The sequence below is a fragment of the Barbatula barbatula genome, assembly GCF_947034865.1.
Source record: "Barbatula barbatula genome assembly, chromosome: 20".
NCBI classification, from domain to species: domain Eukaryota; kingdom Metazoa; phylum Chordata; class Actinopteri; order Cypriniformes; family Nemacheilidae; genus Barbatula; species Barbatula barbatula.
This window is the reverse complement of record NC_136783.1, coordinates 18897861-18912414: the sequence shown is the minus strand read 5'-3', so window position 1 is coordinate 18912414 and position 14554 is coordinate 18897861. Positions and strand designations below refer to the sequence as shown.

The 14554-nt window shown below is 38.5% G+C and overlaps 2 protein-coding genes across 5 annotated transcripts; both read right to left on the bottom strand.

Annotated features, from left to right (window-relative positions):
• Positions 1–6703, bottom strand: tnfrsf1b (tumor necrosis factor receptor superfamily, member 1B). The gene is made up of 9 exons (XM_079483723.1): positions 6517–6703; positions 4010–4109; positions 3726–3851; positions 3057–3221; positions 2876–2966; positions 2519–2787; positions 2256–2333; positions 2078–2112; positions 1–1444 (listed from the first exon to the last, which is right to left on the bottom strand). Exons 1-9 carry the CDS (start codon positions 6574–6576, stop codon positions 1034–1036), a joined length of 1335 nt encoding a protein of 444 aa, XP_079339849.1. The 5' UTR covers positions 6577–6703; the 3' UTR covers positions 1–1033.
• Positions 6704–6943: 240 nt separating this feature from the next.
• On the bottom strand, positions 6944–14457 carry LOC306909717 (uncharacterized protein). 4 transcript variants are annotated; one of them, XM_079483721.1, is made up of 9 exons: positions 14380–14451; positions 12702–12784; positions 11625–11711; positions 11097–11286; positions 10297–10751; positions 9916–10068; positions 9497–9516; positions 8901–9054; positions 6944–7989 (listed from the first exon to the last, which is right to left on the bottom strand). In XM_079483721.1, the coding sequence occupies exons 3-9, from the start codon at positions 11677–11679 to the stop codon at positions 7778–7780; spliced, it is 1239 nt and encodes a 412-aa protein (XP_079339847.1). In that variant the 5' UTR covers positions 11680–11711; positions 12702–12784; positions 14380–14451; the 3' UTR covers positions 6944–7777. The 4 variants fall into 4 exon arrangements, with proteins under 4 accessions (XP_079339847.1, XP_079339845.1, XP_079339848.1 ...); XM_079483719.1 differs by having other exon boundaries at positions 12748–12784; positions 14380–14450; XM_079483720.1 differs by having other exon boundaries at positions 7097–8568; positions 12748–12784; positions 14380–14457.
• Between the last annotated feature and the right edge of the window lie 97 nt (positions 14458–14554).

Here is a 14554-nt window from a genome sequence, read left to right as displayed (position 1 = left end):
CAGAGTTTATTTAAAAATAGAAAATAACATGGGAGACTACAAAAATAACAGGCAAATCACTTTTGAATGAACTTTCTATATGTACAAAATATTACAATAATCAATATTCCTATACAACTCAATAATATACAAATTAAAAAAAGTACGTCTGTTATAACCAATGGCATATAATATACTCATATGTATCAATATACTATATACATTACATGACAATCAGAATAACATTAAACTTAAATGAACATGTTACTTCTTTTCTGAAAGTTTAGAATAACCTGTGACACTGATATCAGTCCCAGCTTATCCTAAGTCTGCCTTTATCTCATTCAAATGACAAATGTGAACACATTCACTTGTCTCCTTAAGGAACACTTACTGTTTCACTAAAAGAGTTTGAACAATTGCAGAATGAGAAAACCAACCACTTGGAGGCGCTAGCTTCATATCACAATGTGTGTGCACTTTCTGTTCCATTCCTTACAACCTCATCAGCTGCTATTGGAAACAAATATATCAACAATATATAATAACATATAAAATCTATAAAACAAACATTTAGACTATTTAAGGGATCATTAAAGGGATAGTTCAACCAAAAATGTAATTCTGTCATCATTTACTCTCGCTCTTTCTTTATTTTCCATAGGGCCAACTAGTGTTACAAACCAGAATGCATGCAGTCTGGACTGAATCTATATTTTTAGCCAAGAACACCTTAAAACATGTTAACATAACAAACGTGACCAACATAAAGTTTATTTTTGAGTATGGTATATAATAAACAAATATTTTTATTTTAAAGCAATTTTATGTGCATGTCATTTGGTATTGTTAACACAAACTATGTACTATCAAATAAAGCATATTTCTATTTGTACCATCAGCGGCCACAGAGAAATCCATATCTGTTGACCACTAACACCATATGACCATTACCGTCAGTTTACTTAACAATATCACCATAAATGTGTTTTATTTACAAAACTCTTACATGGACACTTACTGACCCTTGATGCAAAATGACAAAATCCACCAATCAGAACACACACAGACCGCTCTCCTGAACTGACTGCAGGGCTTCCTTGCCATCCTCTTGCTGGCAGGAGATAGAGACCTCCTCCTGAGACAGTGGCACTGAAATATCAGCCTGAGGCGCTAGCGTGGATGGGCTGACCGGGATGGAGCAGGAAGCCGTTGTTGGATTCAGGTGACAGTTTATCGTAGCCGTGATGCTGAGGTTGACCAAAGGGCTGGAGATAGAAGGCTGCTCATGTAGAGACTCCTCCTGGCTGGTGCGTTCGAACCAGTCACCATTGCTGTGACTCTGGGTTGAGTCTGGCTGACTCTGGCTGTCTGATGATGACATGGAGGGCTCTTTTTGACCACAGTTGCGGAGTAACAGACACTGATGTTCAGGTGCAGCACTCGGGGGGGGACTCAGAGCCGGCTGAACACAAGGAAAGAAACATTTATGTCTGGCCCTCATTGTGATCGGGAGATCTACAACATCCCATGATGCAATGCAACTGAATTGACCTTGTATGTGCAATGTGACAAAAGGACCGAAAGCAATATCAAGCATGAATTTCTTCGGATATTATTTAACAGTACTGCTACCCTTAAAAGATAAGTACACTTAAAGTTAACTTTAGTAAGTATGCTACTATTTCAATTATTCTTTATGTAGTATGTACAGTATTTTTATATCCATGTGTTAGTAACTAAACTAAATTGGAACCAATTACTACAGGTGAAATTACTGTAAATTATAGTTTACTTTTTCAATACTTGGAGCACATTTTTAATATTATGAAAGTATTTGAATGCATTTAATATGATACTCAATCAAGGGATTAAATACAACTACAAGGTATATGCATACTTGGAATACACAATTTCTCAATGGAGGTATACTTATCATAGTAGCTTTATTTCAAACTGACTCTGTGCCAAAATGCATTAGTTTAACATGAAGTTTAAGGTTAAGCGTTGATGATTTATTAGTCTGACAGTAAGATGTATTCCATTCTCATCAACACAGTGGATGTGGTGATGTACACAGTAGGCTACACACTCTTACCTCCTTGCTGTCTGTCATTGGATCCATTACTAAACCTGCAAGTAGATGTTACAGAAACATGTCACCAAAAGCTAACGGATGTTATGATGACACCAAAGAACATGGTGTTAAAGAAAAGAACAAAATCGCAATATCCAAGTATGCTCTGTTAGGATAAAAGTAAGATTACCCACAATACCTCTTCTCTTTCGCAATTTGCAGGCTATCACCATTATTATCACTGTCAGGACAACCAGCAAAAAAACAACTACAATGCCTAGCATGAGAAGGAGAGAGAAAGAAAAAGACATGGACAAGAAGAATGAAGGTTAATAGGGTAAAGGACAGGAATGCAGAATGAATGTACTGATACCGACTGTACATGAACACCATTTCTTAAGCTACTTCACCAACAAAAAACTACCAGTGTTTAATGTTTTAACAATATGGGCTCATATTTACCGATGTAATTGAAAGTCATGGGATACAGGTCAGGGGTGGATTCAGTGTTGTTTCGATTTTCAGTTGTGCTGGACATCATGCTGGCCAATATAGGCAGAGATGGAGTAATGTGCGCTGGAGTCCGTGTGTTGGCCTTGCTCTGAGGCCTAGGATTATTTGATATTTTTAAAGTTGTTGTCTGGTGCAGCAACATTATCGCTGAAGGTTTCGTCCTACACTGTGTGTCGGCTGTGGAGTTGCCAGGACGAAGAACCAAACCTCCATCACATCTAACATGACAAAGACAAATTATGCATCTGCGTGCAGGTATGTGCAAGAATACAGCGTGTCACATGCTCGCTTAAATTTGTGACTTACGGTGTGTGTGGTTTGCAGGGCTCAGTGTCAGACTGGCTTGAAAATGTTCCTTCAGGACAGGGTCTACACTGGACATTAGCTGCAGCTGTTCCTGCATTCATGAACACAAAATACAATGATGCAAATTATCTCTTAAACTTAAAAAAAAAAGCTGATGTTTGTTTCAAAAGATGCTCCTTACCCTCTTTAATGACACCTTCACCCTGTTTGCAGGATTTATACTGTTTACATTCCGTACATTCTGATGAAGATGAAGATGAAAAAAGAACACAGAAGCTTCCAGGTTTGCAAACACAAACAGCGTTGGAATCAGCCGAGCAGTTGCGTGCATATATCAGTCCTTTTGCTAACAAAGAAATATAAAAAAAGATTTCCAGTCCATTCAGAACAATTCTTATCTTTTAAGAGCCAATACATTTGCATCTACTGCAGCACATGTGTGCAGCTTTGTTGTAAAACTCAGAAGTGCTGTTGTTACATGGTCCTGAATCTGATTTATGTGGAGGAGATATCTGTAATGGTGACAAAAAAGTTATTATGGAGTATCAGGAACTGATACTGTAACATCAGCGCGTGCAACTTCTCTACGTGCCATATTATCCTGTTACATTGATGTGATGGTTTCATCAGGGTCTAAAATCTAACCTTGAAATGAAATTAACATTGAAGTAAGGATGTTACATATTTAGTGAATAGTGTGATATGGAAGCACTCAGAGTTAAATGAGTAGACATTGTTTACTTTAATAAAATAACAATCAACACACGTTTAGTAAATATTACAAAACACTGCCATGCCTTGCGAAAACAACCCAAAATAAATACATTTGAATCTTAATGTGTCAACTTACAGCTTGAACATTTTTTGCAAGAAAAGCAGTTGGGGTAATGGTTCTTGTTTGCAGAAAACTGTCCATCATCGCAAGGCAAACAGACCGTGTTATCAACACTTGTGCACGCTGTCCGCAAACGGGTCCCTGAAAACAATCCACAAAAATGCAAAAGGCGACATGGTAAGTGGTGCTTATTCTGTCTGGTGCAAATGAGCGATGAAAAAGAATGCACCTATATTTTATAATATAGCAAAAATAAACATAATATATTTTTTTAATCATGGTTGTATTCAGCATCTTACCTGGTTGGCATTTACTGCAGCACATGTGTGCAGCTTTGTTGTAAAACTCAGAAGTGCTGTTGTTACATTTTCCTGAATCTGATTTATATGGAGGAGATATCTGTAACGGTGACAAAAACTTTATTATGGAGCATCTGGAACTGATACTGTGACATCAGCTTATGCGACTTCTCTACGTGCCATATTGTCCTGTTACAAACATAAGCGTTCATTGACATGTACAAATTCTAATGCAGAGAGAAGCTGACTAGTTTCTGCGCATTCAGAGAAAAGAGAAAACCAGTGGTGGTAACTGCTACGAGCTGATGCAGCTGCTCAAAGCGGGTCAACATTACTTGTAAGGGCCAGGCATTGAGAGACATTGAAATGCTTCTCAAACGGTGACTATCCTCAAAGTCAAGTATACACTAGGGCATTAGAAATGAAATGAAATTAACATTGAAGTAAATTATTATGTCAATAATTTATGCATACCTAAGTCACTTGCACTACTTTAGTCTAAATTATTATCTGTTCATAGCCACCTGTACATTAATGTTCATAGTATATAGCCATCTGTATATATTGTTCATAGTATATATCTTCTGCCATATTTTCATAGAACATTCCTACTGCAAAATATTTTTATAGTCCATGCCCACTGTATTATATTCTCTCATATTGTATTCTGTATTTATTCTAACTGTACATCCTGCACTTGCTAACTGCACTTCTGGTTAGACCTAAACTACATTTCGTTACACTGTACTTGTATATGTGTAATGACAATAAAGTTGAATCTAATCTAATCTAGAGAGTGGTTATATAGAAAGAAAAAGACTTGACTGATGATTTCATAAATGAAGGTGTTTGCTGTGTGTCACGTTTACAGTAAACGTGACACATTAACCGAGATGAGGAATGTGGAGGAGACGAGGTTAAAAAAGGGGAAGAGAAAGGACTGTTAAATAACTAGTGAAATAGTAACATGCAAAACGATGAGAGAGAAATAGCTGTGTGTGGCCGGGAAAACTCAGATCGGGAAACTAGACAAACCTTTCAGAGGAAAAGCCAGGGACTTTTGCAAAACATCTGGAACTTTTCATGGTTCTTTTTGGTTTACGTGACCATAAATGACATGGCAAATAATCACATCTCAAGGCTTTCATGTTGCTGTAATACAGATATTTTCATGCCATGATATACATTCAGCCAATAAAATGTGCCGTGACAGATCCGTGCATACGAAACAAGGAAGCTATAGCTCTACGTTTTCCATCACAGACTGGCATAAAGACGAAATATGTTGAAATCCTGTGTCACGCTTTTATGATTCATGTGACGCTCTTGACAAATGAGTCATTTGAGTCAAGTGTCTGAATCCACCAAATAAAATGTGAGCAAGTGTGGTTTCCGTGTGAAAAATCTGCAGTAAAAGATGTCAGATAATCAATGTGATGATGGCGTACCAAAAATGACTGCATCATCGCTTAAACCACTGACGTTCTTAGACAGAGGGCGAACGCTTGAAGATGTTGGTTGAGAGGAAATTGTTGAGGTGTGTTACTGGGAAACGACCCACATGTATAGACCAGCAGACTTCCTCTATACAGCAGTACATTTCACTTGAGAACGGTGACTAATAATTTGACTGAACTTGACTGTCCTTGATCTTTCAACATCCTTGCATATCAACCAAAGTAACAACCGTTTACAGTAAAATGTCTGTCTGTCTGTCTGTCTAATGCTCAAGTCATCGTTCTGTACTCTTATCTTCGTGTTTCCCTTCCCGCTTCTGTTAAGCTCTTGATGATCAACAAGTACAGCGTACACTCGCTGTACACTGTAACCTGCCATGCAACCTCATTTTCTAGGACTTTCCTCTGCAAAACAGCACCAGACTGACAGTAACAAAATTAACATATTGCATTGGTTCCCTGGTATCTGGTAAAGTACGCAGCCAGAAGAGTTATGGTTTAACTGTGATATCTGTGAACTCCCCCACCCTCTCAAACTAAACCGCAACATCCATGCGTAGTGCTGAGACGGTACGGTGGAAGAAGAACGTGTCTCAAAACCAAATCATGTAACGTTACCAACTGCACAGTTGGGCGATACCGGTGGCCTGCGATGCCCCAAAAGTCAAGATTGACAGCATCCTAGTTTTCTCTTTATATAAAAGCAGCTTTGAAACGCCTGTTTGCAGCTTTTCGAGTTCAGAGATGCCCAAAGATGTATGGATAGTCAGCGCACTCGGTTGTGACCGTACCCAACAACCCCAAATGATTTGTTTCACCGACGATGCCCAGAAACGATGTGTAAGGAAGGCTGGGATTTGTGACGACACAGTGCATACGAGCGCAACCTACGTTAGGAATTCCCAGTATACAAAAGATACGAACAAGAACGTAAACAGCAATCTAAGTCATCTGTAGAAACCCGCAGTTCGGTTGATTGCTTTCGGATTTGTCTTGCGAGAGTTACAAAACTTTAAGAATGAATCATTGCGTATCAAAGCCGTTCCTTACCTTCATGACCGACACCTGCCACACAGCCGCGAGAAATGAAAACCGTAAGGATAAAATCATGTTGCGGTGCTTCGGGAGCAGGCGCGAGCCAAGTTGCGCTGACCATCACAGACGCGCTCGCGCGCATGAAATGTCACTGCACGAGCAGAAGTCCGCGTGCATGATCAGGAAGTGTGCGTGCGCGTCTGTGCGCTTGAACAGAGACCTCCGCTGTCCCTGAAAGAACGAAGACCCTCTGCACACGTGATGCGTGACATTTATAATATATCGGTATGAGTCAACTGGTAACAAACACATGGACGCACGAACATTAAAATTGTGAACGTCGTTTCATCAGGGTCTAAAATCTAACCTTGAAATGCAATTAACATTGAAGTAAGGATGTTACATAATTAGTCAATACTGTGATATGGAAGCACTCGGAGTTAAATGAGCAGACGTTGTTTACTTTGATAAAATAACAATCGACACAATATTACAAAACACCGTCGTGCCTTGCGAAAACAACCCAAAATAACTACAGTCGAACGCACACTGTGAAATGATTCCAGTTCCATTAAGATGATGTGAAGCCACTTTTACCAACAGCACAAGACAAAGCTTTATTCAAAATATGTGGTAAAAGTTGCCTTGATCTCCCACATATGCAAAATAAGACATTTCCACGGGTGAGATATTTAAAGACATGCATATTATACACCCACACAATAAAACACAAACTCATACAATAACATCACCATTCATTAACATTTTAAACAATATATTTACAACAGCTGTTTAATACCATTTACGTTGAATTGCAAAAACACCAATGTGCTGGTTTTTCTCACCCTGTAGATGGTATGCTGACATAAAACATTGCAATGAGGAAAAACTGGTTTTGAGTTGCAATGGTGTATGAACACTGTATTGGTATTTTTTCCACAGCAGCAGTTTCAGGCACATATTACATTTTAAGCATTTAGAAACGTTTAAAAACTGTAAATATTCTTCTCAATGTGCAAAACGGTTGTTTGGAAATGCATTACTTCACGCTTTCTATCTTGCACATTTACACATTTTGTAGATTCGGCTTAGAGTGGAAATTGACCCACGACCTTAACTGACCCTTGACACTGTTACAGCACAATCTTAGTTGGGCTACAAGTATCTTTCATCCTTCGGCTTGTAAGTTCTTGGTCTCTGACTCAAGTGCCCATGAATTGATAGCATTGTGGTCCATTTAAAAACTTGACTCAAGACTTCTGGATATATTGAATTTTCACTTTCCAGTAGCAGGCACAGGAAAACTCAAAGTCGCCTCCTCTTCTTGCGCGCTCATTCGTATCTTGACCTCCTGCGACGGGGGGGTCGACTCCTGCTGAGGTGGACTGATGAGAGGAACACCTTCCTGTTCGACTTCTGCACCTTCCTTTTTATCACCCGAGTTGGTGCCCAGAATCACCGTGCCAGGAGAGTAGATGTAAATGGACCCTAAAATGAACATTGGATCAAAGACAAACAGCTTTTTCTTCTGTATAAGAACAGTTTTTGCTCATGACGATGCAAAGACTTTTCCAAATACCAGGCAACATGCTTAAACTGCTTTCTTAATACCTTCCCCAAAACCATTTTGTTGTTCGAAACCTGTTCGTGACACTTCTAGTGTGGAAAACAAAAGAAGATTTTTTTGAGAAATGTCTCAGTGGTTCATACTCTCTCCCTTGACAATGTTGTTTGTGTTCTACAGTCATACGGGTTTGGAATGTCATGAGGGTGAATAAAAATGATTCAAAAAATCATTTGTGGTGAACTAAACTATATTCTTTGCAGACAGCGCAATCCCAGAATGCATTGCAGATGCAATGAAAGTTTTAAGTTTATTGCATTTTCTTTAGTTCCCTGTCACCTCCAGCAGTGTCAGCTTTGTGAAAGCTTTGTTTCTTCACCAGATTTTTGCTGATTTGTTGTGTTATCAGTCTGCCGTTCTTTCATTTGCCTTACTTCCTGTTTGGGACATGGCGTTGGCAACGACCTTTAAAAGGAAATTAATGTCGTAATAGACAAAAACCCCTGAATAACAGGAAGTGAAATGGGAATTAAGACAACAGTGGTGTCAAGGCTCAAATCAGGCAGTTTATATATTTAGTCTAAATGTAAACAGCACATGCTTAAACCTGCTAGAGTGAATCAGCAGTTCTTTACGCAGCAGTTCCAAAAGCATAAATAGCTCTAGTTTACCTCTGCTCAGTTTATCATCATAAAGTCTTATTTTTACACACATATATATATATATATATATATATATATATATACATATATATATATATATACATATATATATATATATATACATATATATATATATATATATATATGCTGAAAAGGGGGTTTGCAGTACTCACCTACAGTATTACTGACATTCTCTCCCTTGACATTGTGCTCCATGCTGACCCTCTGTCCACCCCCAGAATTGGACGTCACCCCCATATTCTGACCTATAACCTCATTGCAGAGAGGTACCTCGGTCTCCACGCTACGACCAAGTTGTGTTATGGCCTAGAATCGGGAAATAGACAAAACACGGTGAGCATCTTCACATTTCCTCAATCTGGATCTTCATGCAATGAGCGTAAAACGCTACATGTTTAAGGGACAGCAAATCTGAAAATAAGAGTCTGTAGTTTTCTACATCAACTAAAGACGAATGACTTAAATGTTGGTCCAGAGCTATTGTATGGCTGTACTATGATACTAAGACATGGTATTTATTTTATGAGTTATATGGATACTTTTTTGGATAGCTAATAGTAGGGGGGGGGAAATCGCTGTTAAAATCAATTTCATATCTTAAGGATGGCAGCACGTTGAAAAAAACTTTCATTTTTGGGAGAACTATTTCTTCAAAACAAACAAACATGAAGAACATTACAAATTAAATATGCAGACACATGCAGGCAATTTCACTTTTAGCGACACACAATCACAGAAAAGTACTCACATGCTTTCCAGAAATGAAACCTAAAATGGAAAAAGAAATTAATAAATGTATTGAATGTGTCACCTCATTTTTGTGACAGACAGCTCAAATAAGCGCATGCTGACTGTGAGCTGCATGTTGCTTGCTTGGGCGTTTTGTGGTTTCTCAGGCTGCATGTGTTGAAGGAATGTCATACTGAAACACATGAAATGTTTATGTCTAGCGTGGCCTTATGGGAATCAGAGCACGTGAGATGGTATGTTTTACTGTAATAAGTGACCTGGGTGGATTCCAGCCTCATTCATAGGTGGTTGCACTTCAGACGTGCCCTTCAAAGTTTCCCAGATTTATGTTTCGTCTTTAACCGTTACAAAAAGCATTGCTGACAAACATATTATGTGGATAATTCTTTGCAAAGCCTTTCAGTCTTGATATCTTACCTGTCCATTTCCAAAAGGATTTGAGTGCAGTGCTTTTTCTCAGTATGCAGAATACAGCCACCAGCAGCATCAGTATCATCAGTAACATCAATAGTATCAGACCGTCTTTTGACATTCTGTCTGAATCCTGCAATTGCTGATTGCCCTCTGGTGCTGAGAAAAGGTAATACAATATGTTTAAAACTGAATTCTGTATTGGTTTATGTTTATAATTAAATGATGTATTTAAGAACAAAACATAACCATGTAAACGAGTATTCGCTAGATTTTCTGAAACATTTAAAATTTAATGACTAAATCGGATAAATCCCTTCATAATTCCAGAATCTTCCATGAGCGCAGGAACTTAAAAATAAACAAATTCAACAATGTTTCCCCTACTTGAAGAAGTAGTCCCAGTAGCAGACCGTGAATGCATTCGGTGTGTTGGGGATGCCTCCGGACTGGAATGTGACAGTGGGTGGGAGTTGCTGGTTTGGATGAAGGGGACCATCATGGCGTTGATGGTTGTGAAGTCTGTATTGCTGGGGCTGGGGGTTGTGGGTTTAGTGCGAGAAAGGGCTGCGATGATTTTGGATGGGGTTGCTGATATTGTGGGTGTGGCCATGGCATACTCTCTTTCCTGTTTGTTGGTTTGGATGAAGGGGGCCGTCATGGCATTGATGGTTGTGAAATCTGTATTGCTCGGGCTGGGAGTTTTTGCTGTGGTTCGAGGATTTACTATGGGGATTTTGTTTGGGGTGGGTAGTATTGTGGGTGTGGTCGTGGCATGCCCACACTCTCTGTCCTGTGTCTTTGTACCCTCTTTCAGCACTATCTTTCCAGATTGGGCACAACTGAGGCAGAGAGGATGACACATGAGCAGGTTAAGTAAACATTATTATTGATTATATATTTAGAGTCAGACTTTTTTGTCCAATTTACATTACATTTAATTGAGACCTTTAGTGTATTATACCAGAAAGAATAGTGAAAGAAACACTTTAAAATAAATGTAGAGCTAAAAAAAGTTAGAAAGTGAGAGTGTGAAATGAAGCACAGTGAAACTAGATGACTACACAGTGTCTGTCTCTGGATGTTTCTTTTTCTTTATGTTGATCTTTATGTTAAAGTATATTCTGTAACTGTATTCGCACTAGCTTTCCATCTGCATGGCATCAATATGTATAAAAAATACTCACTCTGTATAAGGGGTGCAGGATGAATTCAAAGAGGGCCCACTGGAGAACGTGCCGGACACACATGGAACACACGGTTTATGGCAATACGTGACATAATTGTTCTCGTGTATACAGAAGAAACCCGGTTGGCAGTGGCACACACGATTATGTGCCGAAGTGCATGAAGTTACTTCTACCTGTTTATATTCCGCTGTTTTCACCCAAATATAGAAAACAAACATACAGAACAGTCAATGAAAAACTGTATATCTTTCATTATGTGCACAAATGTCTTTATATTACAGAACTTTGTGAAGTGTTTTCAAATCACACTTAATCTTTTTGTTTTTCATTACTTGCATTGTACTACGGCCACTTTTAACCCCCGGCTTTTCCTTACATAAGGGATTTCATCCCTTTTAACCCAGAATTTACAAATGTAGGCATACGGTCTGAAATCTCCTGACTAGCAAGGAATATATCAACCTGGAATTGAAGACCAATGTGAAATTTCCAATGTGAAAAAGCTGTGAATGCTGGGAAACTGACCGGAGCATCTTTCTGTGCAGCGTTCACAGTTTGAGGATTTCTGTCGTAAGTTCATGTACCTCTCACCGGAGCATGCTTTGGCACCACCTACAAACCCAAAAATCACTTATATCAGAAGTGAACGCACATCTTGACAGCTAGACTGCCGGTGCAAATGTAAAAGCTGATTTTGCAGCACCTTTCAAAAAGGTTTTGATGTGACTGGCCAAAAGCGTTCAAACAAAACCAAGATAAACAGACATTCTGAAACTCACAGGAAAAAGTTCAGTTAACAGCTGAGTAAAATCTCTCTGACGGTTTAAGATTGCGATGTGCTGATATGTGCTGGATGTGTCAGTTAGGTACTAAAAGGGACAAACACTTTTGGATCATCCGTCACTACAGGCCTACATGCAAAACTCAGTGCTAGTAATAGAGACGGTCGCAGGATTTGATAAGCTAGGATCCTCGGAGTAATGTTTAGAGTGTCATTTATCATATCATATCATTTATTTGTGAACTGTTGTTCTGCATGTGACAATGCATGAACTTCTGAAATTTGTTTTATTTTATTGTCGATCATTTTACAAGTAGAGGTTTTGTTCGAGTCCCCTTATCTTAGTGTGACAACAGGAAACTAAAATGCACATTTCACGAATTATAATGCAATATTAAACACAGAAGGTGTACCGCATACCCAAAAAAACACGCATACGTAAGTATTACGCAGTTTTTATCTGTATAAGGACATTAGGTCATGTGAACGTTATAAGGATGTGTCTAAAATAAGTCATTTCCTTTAGACATTTATGTAGATGTCTGCAAATTGCTCAGTGGCCACAGGAACCGCTACATTATAGTATAAATGTATGTGTAAATTATCCCTGGCAATCAATAAATCAACGTTCGCGTGTTCATTTAATAGATTTCTTGGGAACTTTTATGGGTAATCTTGATAAACACATGATCAGATATAACACACAAGTCAGAGTTTGTGTGAAGTGTGCAGGAATTGAGATAACAACAGGACATAATGAGTTGATGTCTCTAAAACAGACACAGATACAATAACTGTTATAGAAAAAGTCAAACGCTGACCTGTATAGCCTAATACGACTCTATGGAGGAAGTGGCGTGTACTTACTACTGGCACAATTACTGGGGCAGCTGCCGTGTAAAAGCTGTAAAGAAAAGCAGAATAGTGAACATGCAAACAAATCAGGTTTTGACATGAATCAAAAGTCTTACTTTGGAAATGGATTGACTCAAAACCCCTAAATGCCCACTTGTATTGTTTTGACATTAAACAAACTACAAAACAGTTACATGGCTCGTGACGAAGAGATGAATGACATAATTTGCTCACCAAGATGATTACAAACCCTGTAAACATTTCTCTGTGGCGCTGAACACAAATGAAGATGTTTTGGGTCACCATTGACTCCCAAAATAATCTTTTGTCCTATTGTTGGAGTCAACAGGGACCAAAAACGATTTAGTTACAAAATTTCCCTATTCCGTTAAATTAGTTATAAGGGTGTGGACAGCTTTTAAAGCCGTCTAACCACTGTAATTAGAAGACAAGTAAATCATTGGGTTTAAGCTCTGTCAACCTGTTGGATGATCTTCAGTGCTTTAAAACAAATGCACTTAATATTACGCAAGTGCTTTTTTAGTTAAGATGAAAACAATATCGTTGCGTCAGTGCATGACATCTCATTTAATCAATAAAAACTCAAGTCAACCTCCAGGAAAAACAACTACTGGATTGAGAAACGAATGTTTTCGTGTCACTTGATTAAACACAAGAGTGACAAATATATGCGTATCCGTGGTGTTTTTCCACAAAACAAACAGATCTCATGGCCGTTTCTTCAACAACACCCACAGATAAGAATCTTATCAATGTCATTTCTGTGGCCTGGTCAACAGATCAACCACAGAAAATGTACGGAGAGTCGTATCACAATGACAACTCAAACATTCCGCATTGTGAGTGGGCATGTTTTTCTTGAATAAGCTTAAGGGAACCCTCCTCATAAAAAACATTAGATTTCATGTCCATTCCATGCAGCTAAGTCTAACTTCATTGATCTGTTTGGAAATAAGCTATTTATAGACTCTTGTCTTACATGGGTGAGCAAATATGGAGGTTAAACTAAGAAGAGCTGTCCCTCTGCATCTGAGGAGTGAAATGAGTGTTGACTTCTGGTACAAAAAACAGGATTAGTTGTCCTTCCACAAAAATGACTAGAACTTTTTGGTGACTAAACTTTGAAGTGCACTTAAAGCCTCTTAGGAGGTCAGTCTGCATCGGGGGAGGATTTTATATGCAACGGTCCTTCTCAAGGAGTATTCAAATATAAGAAACCGGTTCATTAAAGAACGTTTCACTTGAAAGTTCGTTGAAGAACAAAAGTGTCATCATTCCAAATGTCTTTATATTTATGAATGAATGAACTAGTATTTTAGACACTTAAAAGCCGACCGTACTACACCAGATCCCTTAATAGACACGGACGAACTATGACAACTAGACGGAATCAAATCGTGACAAGGGTCCTTCAAAATGTGTTTCGTTATTATGCAGATATTTGCATTTGTGTTCTCAAAAGATGAAAACGGCTTCTATGTAAATGAATGATATGTAGGCTATGCAAAATTGGAAAGCGCATTTCCAAACGCGCGCATACTTTACAGTCTTTTATTGATAATATTTTAAAAGACTACACATAGGTCTACAAAACAAAACGTTGAGAGGTGCTTTTAAACTCACCAGATGGAAGAGCAGGATGACAGTCTTGCTGGATGAGGTAGATGTATTCATGATGCCGGCAGTGTGCACTTCTGAGTGTCTCTCAGTTCGAGTTTTATATTTTAGCGCGTGGGTGAGATCACGCCTATTGGTCACGCATCTAGTCACTTTAACATCAAGTGAATAACGTTTTAAA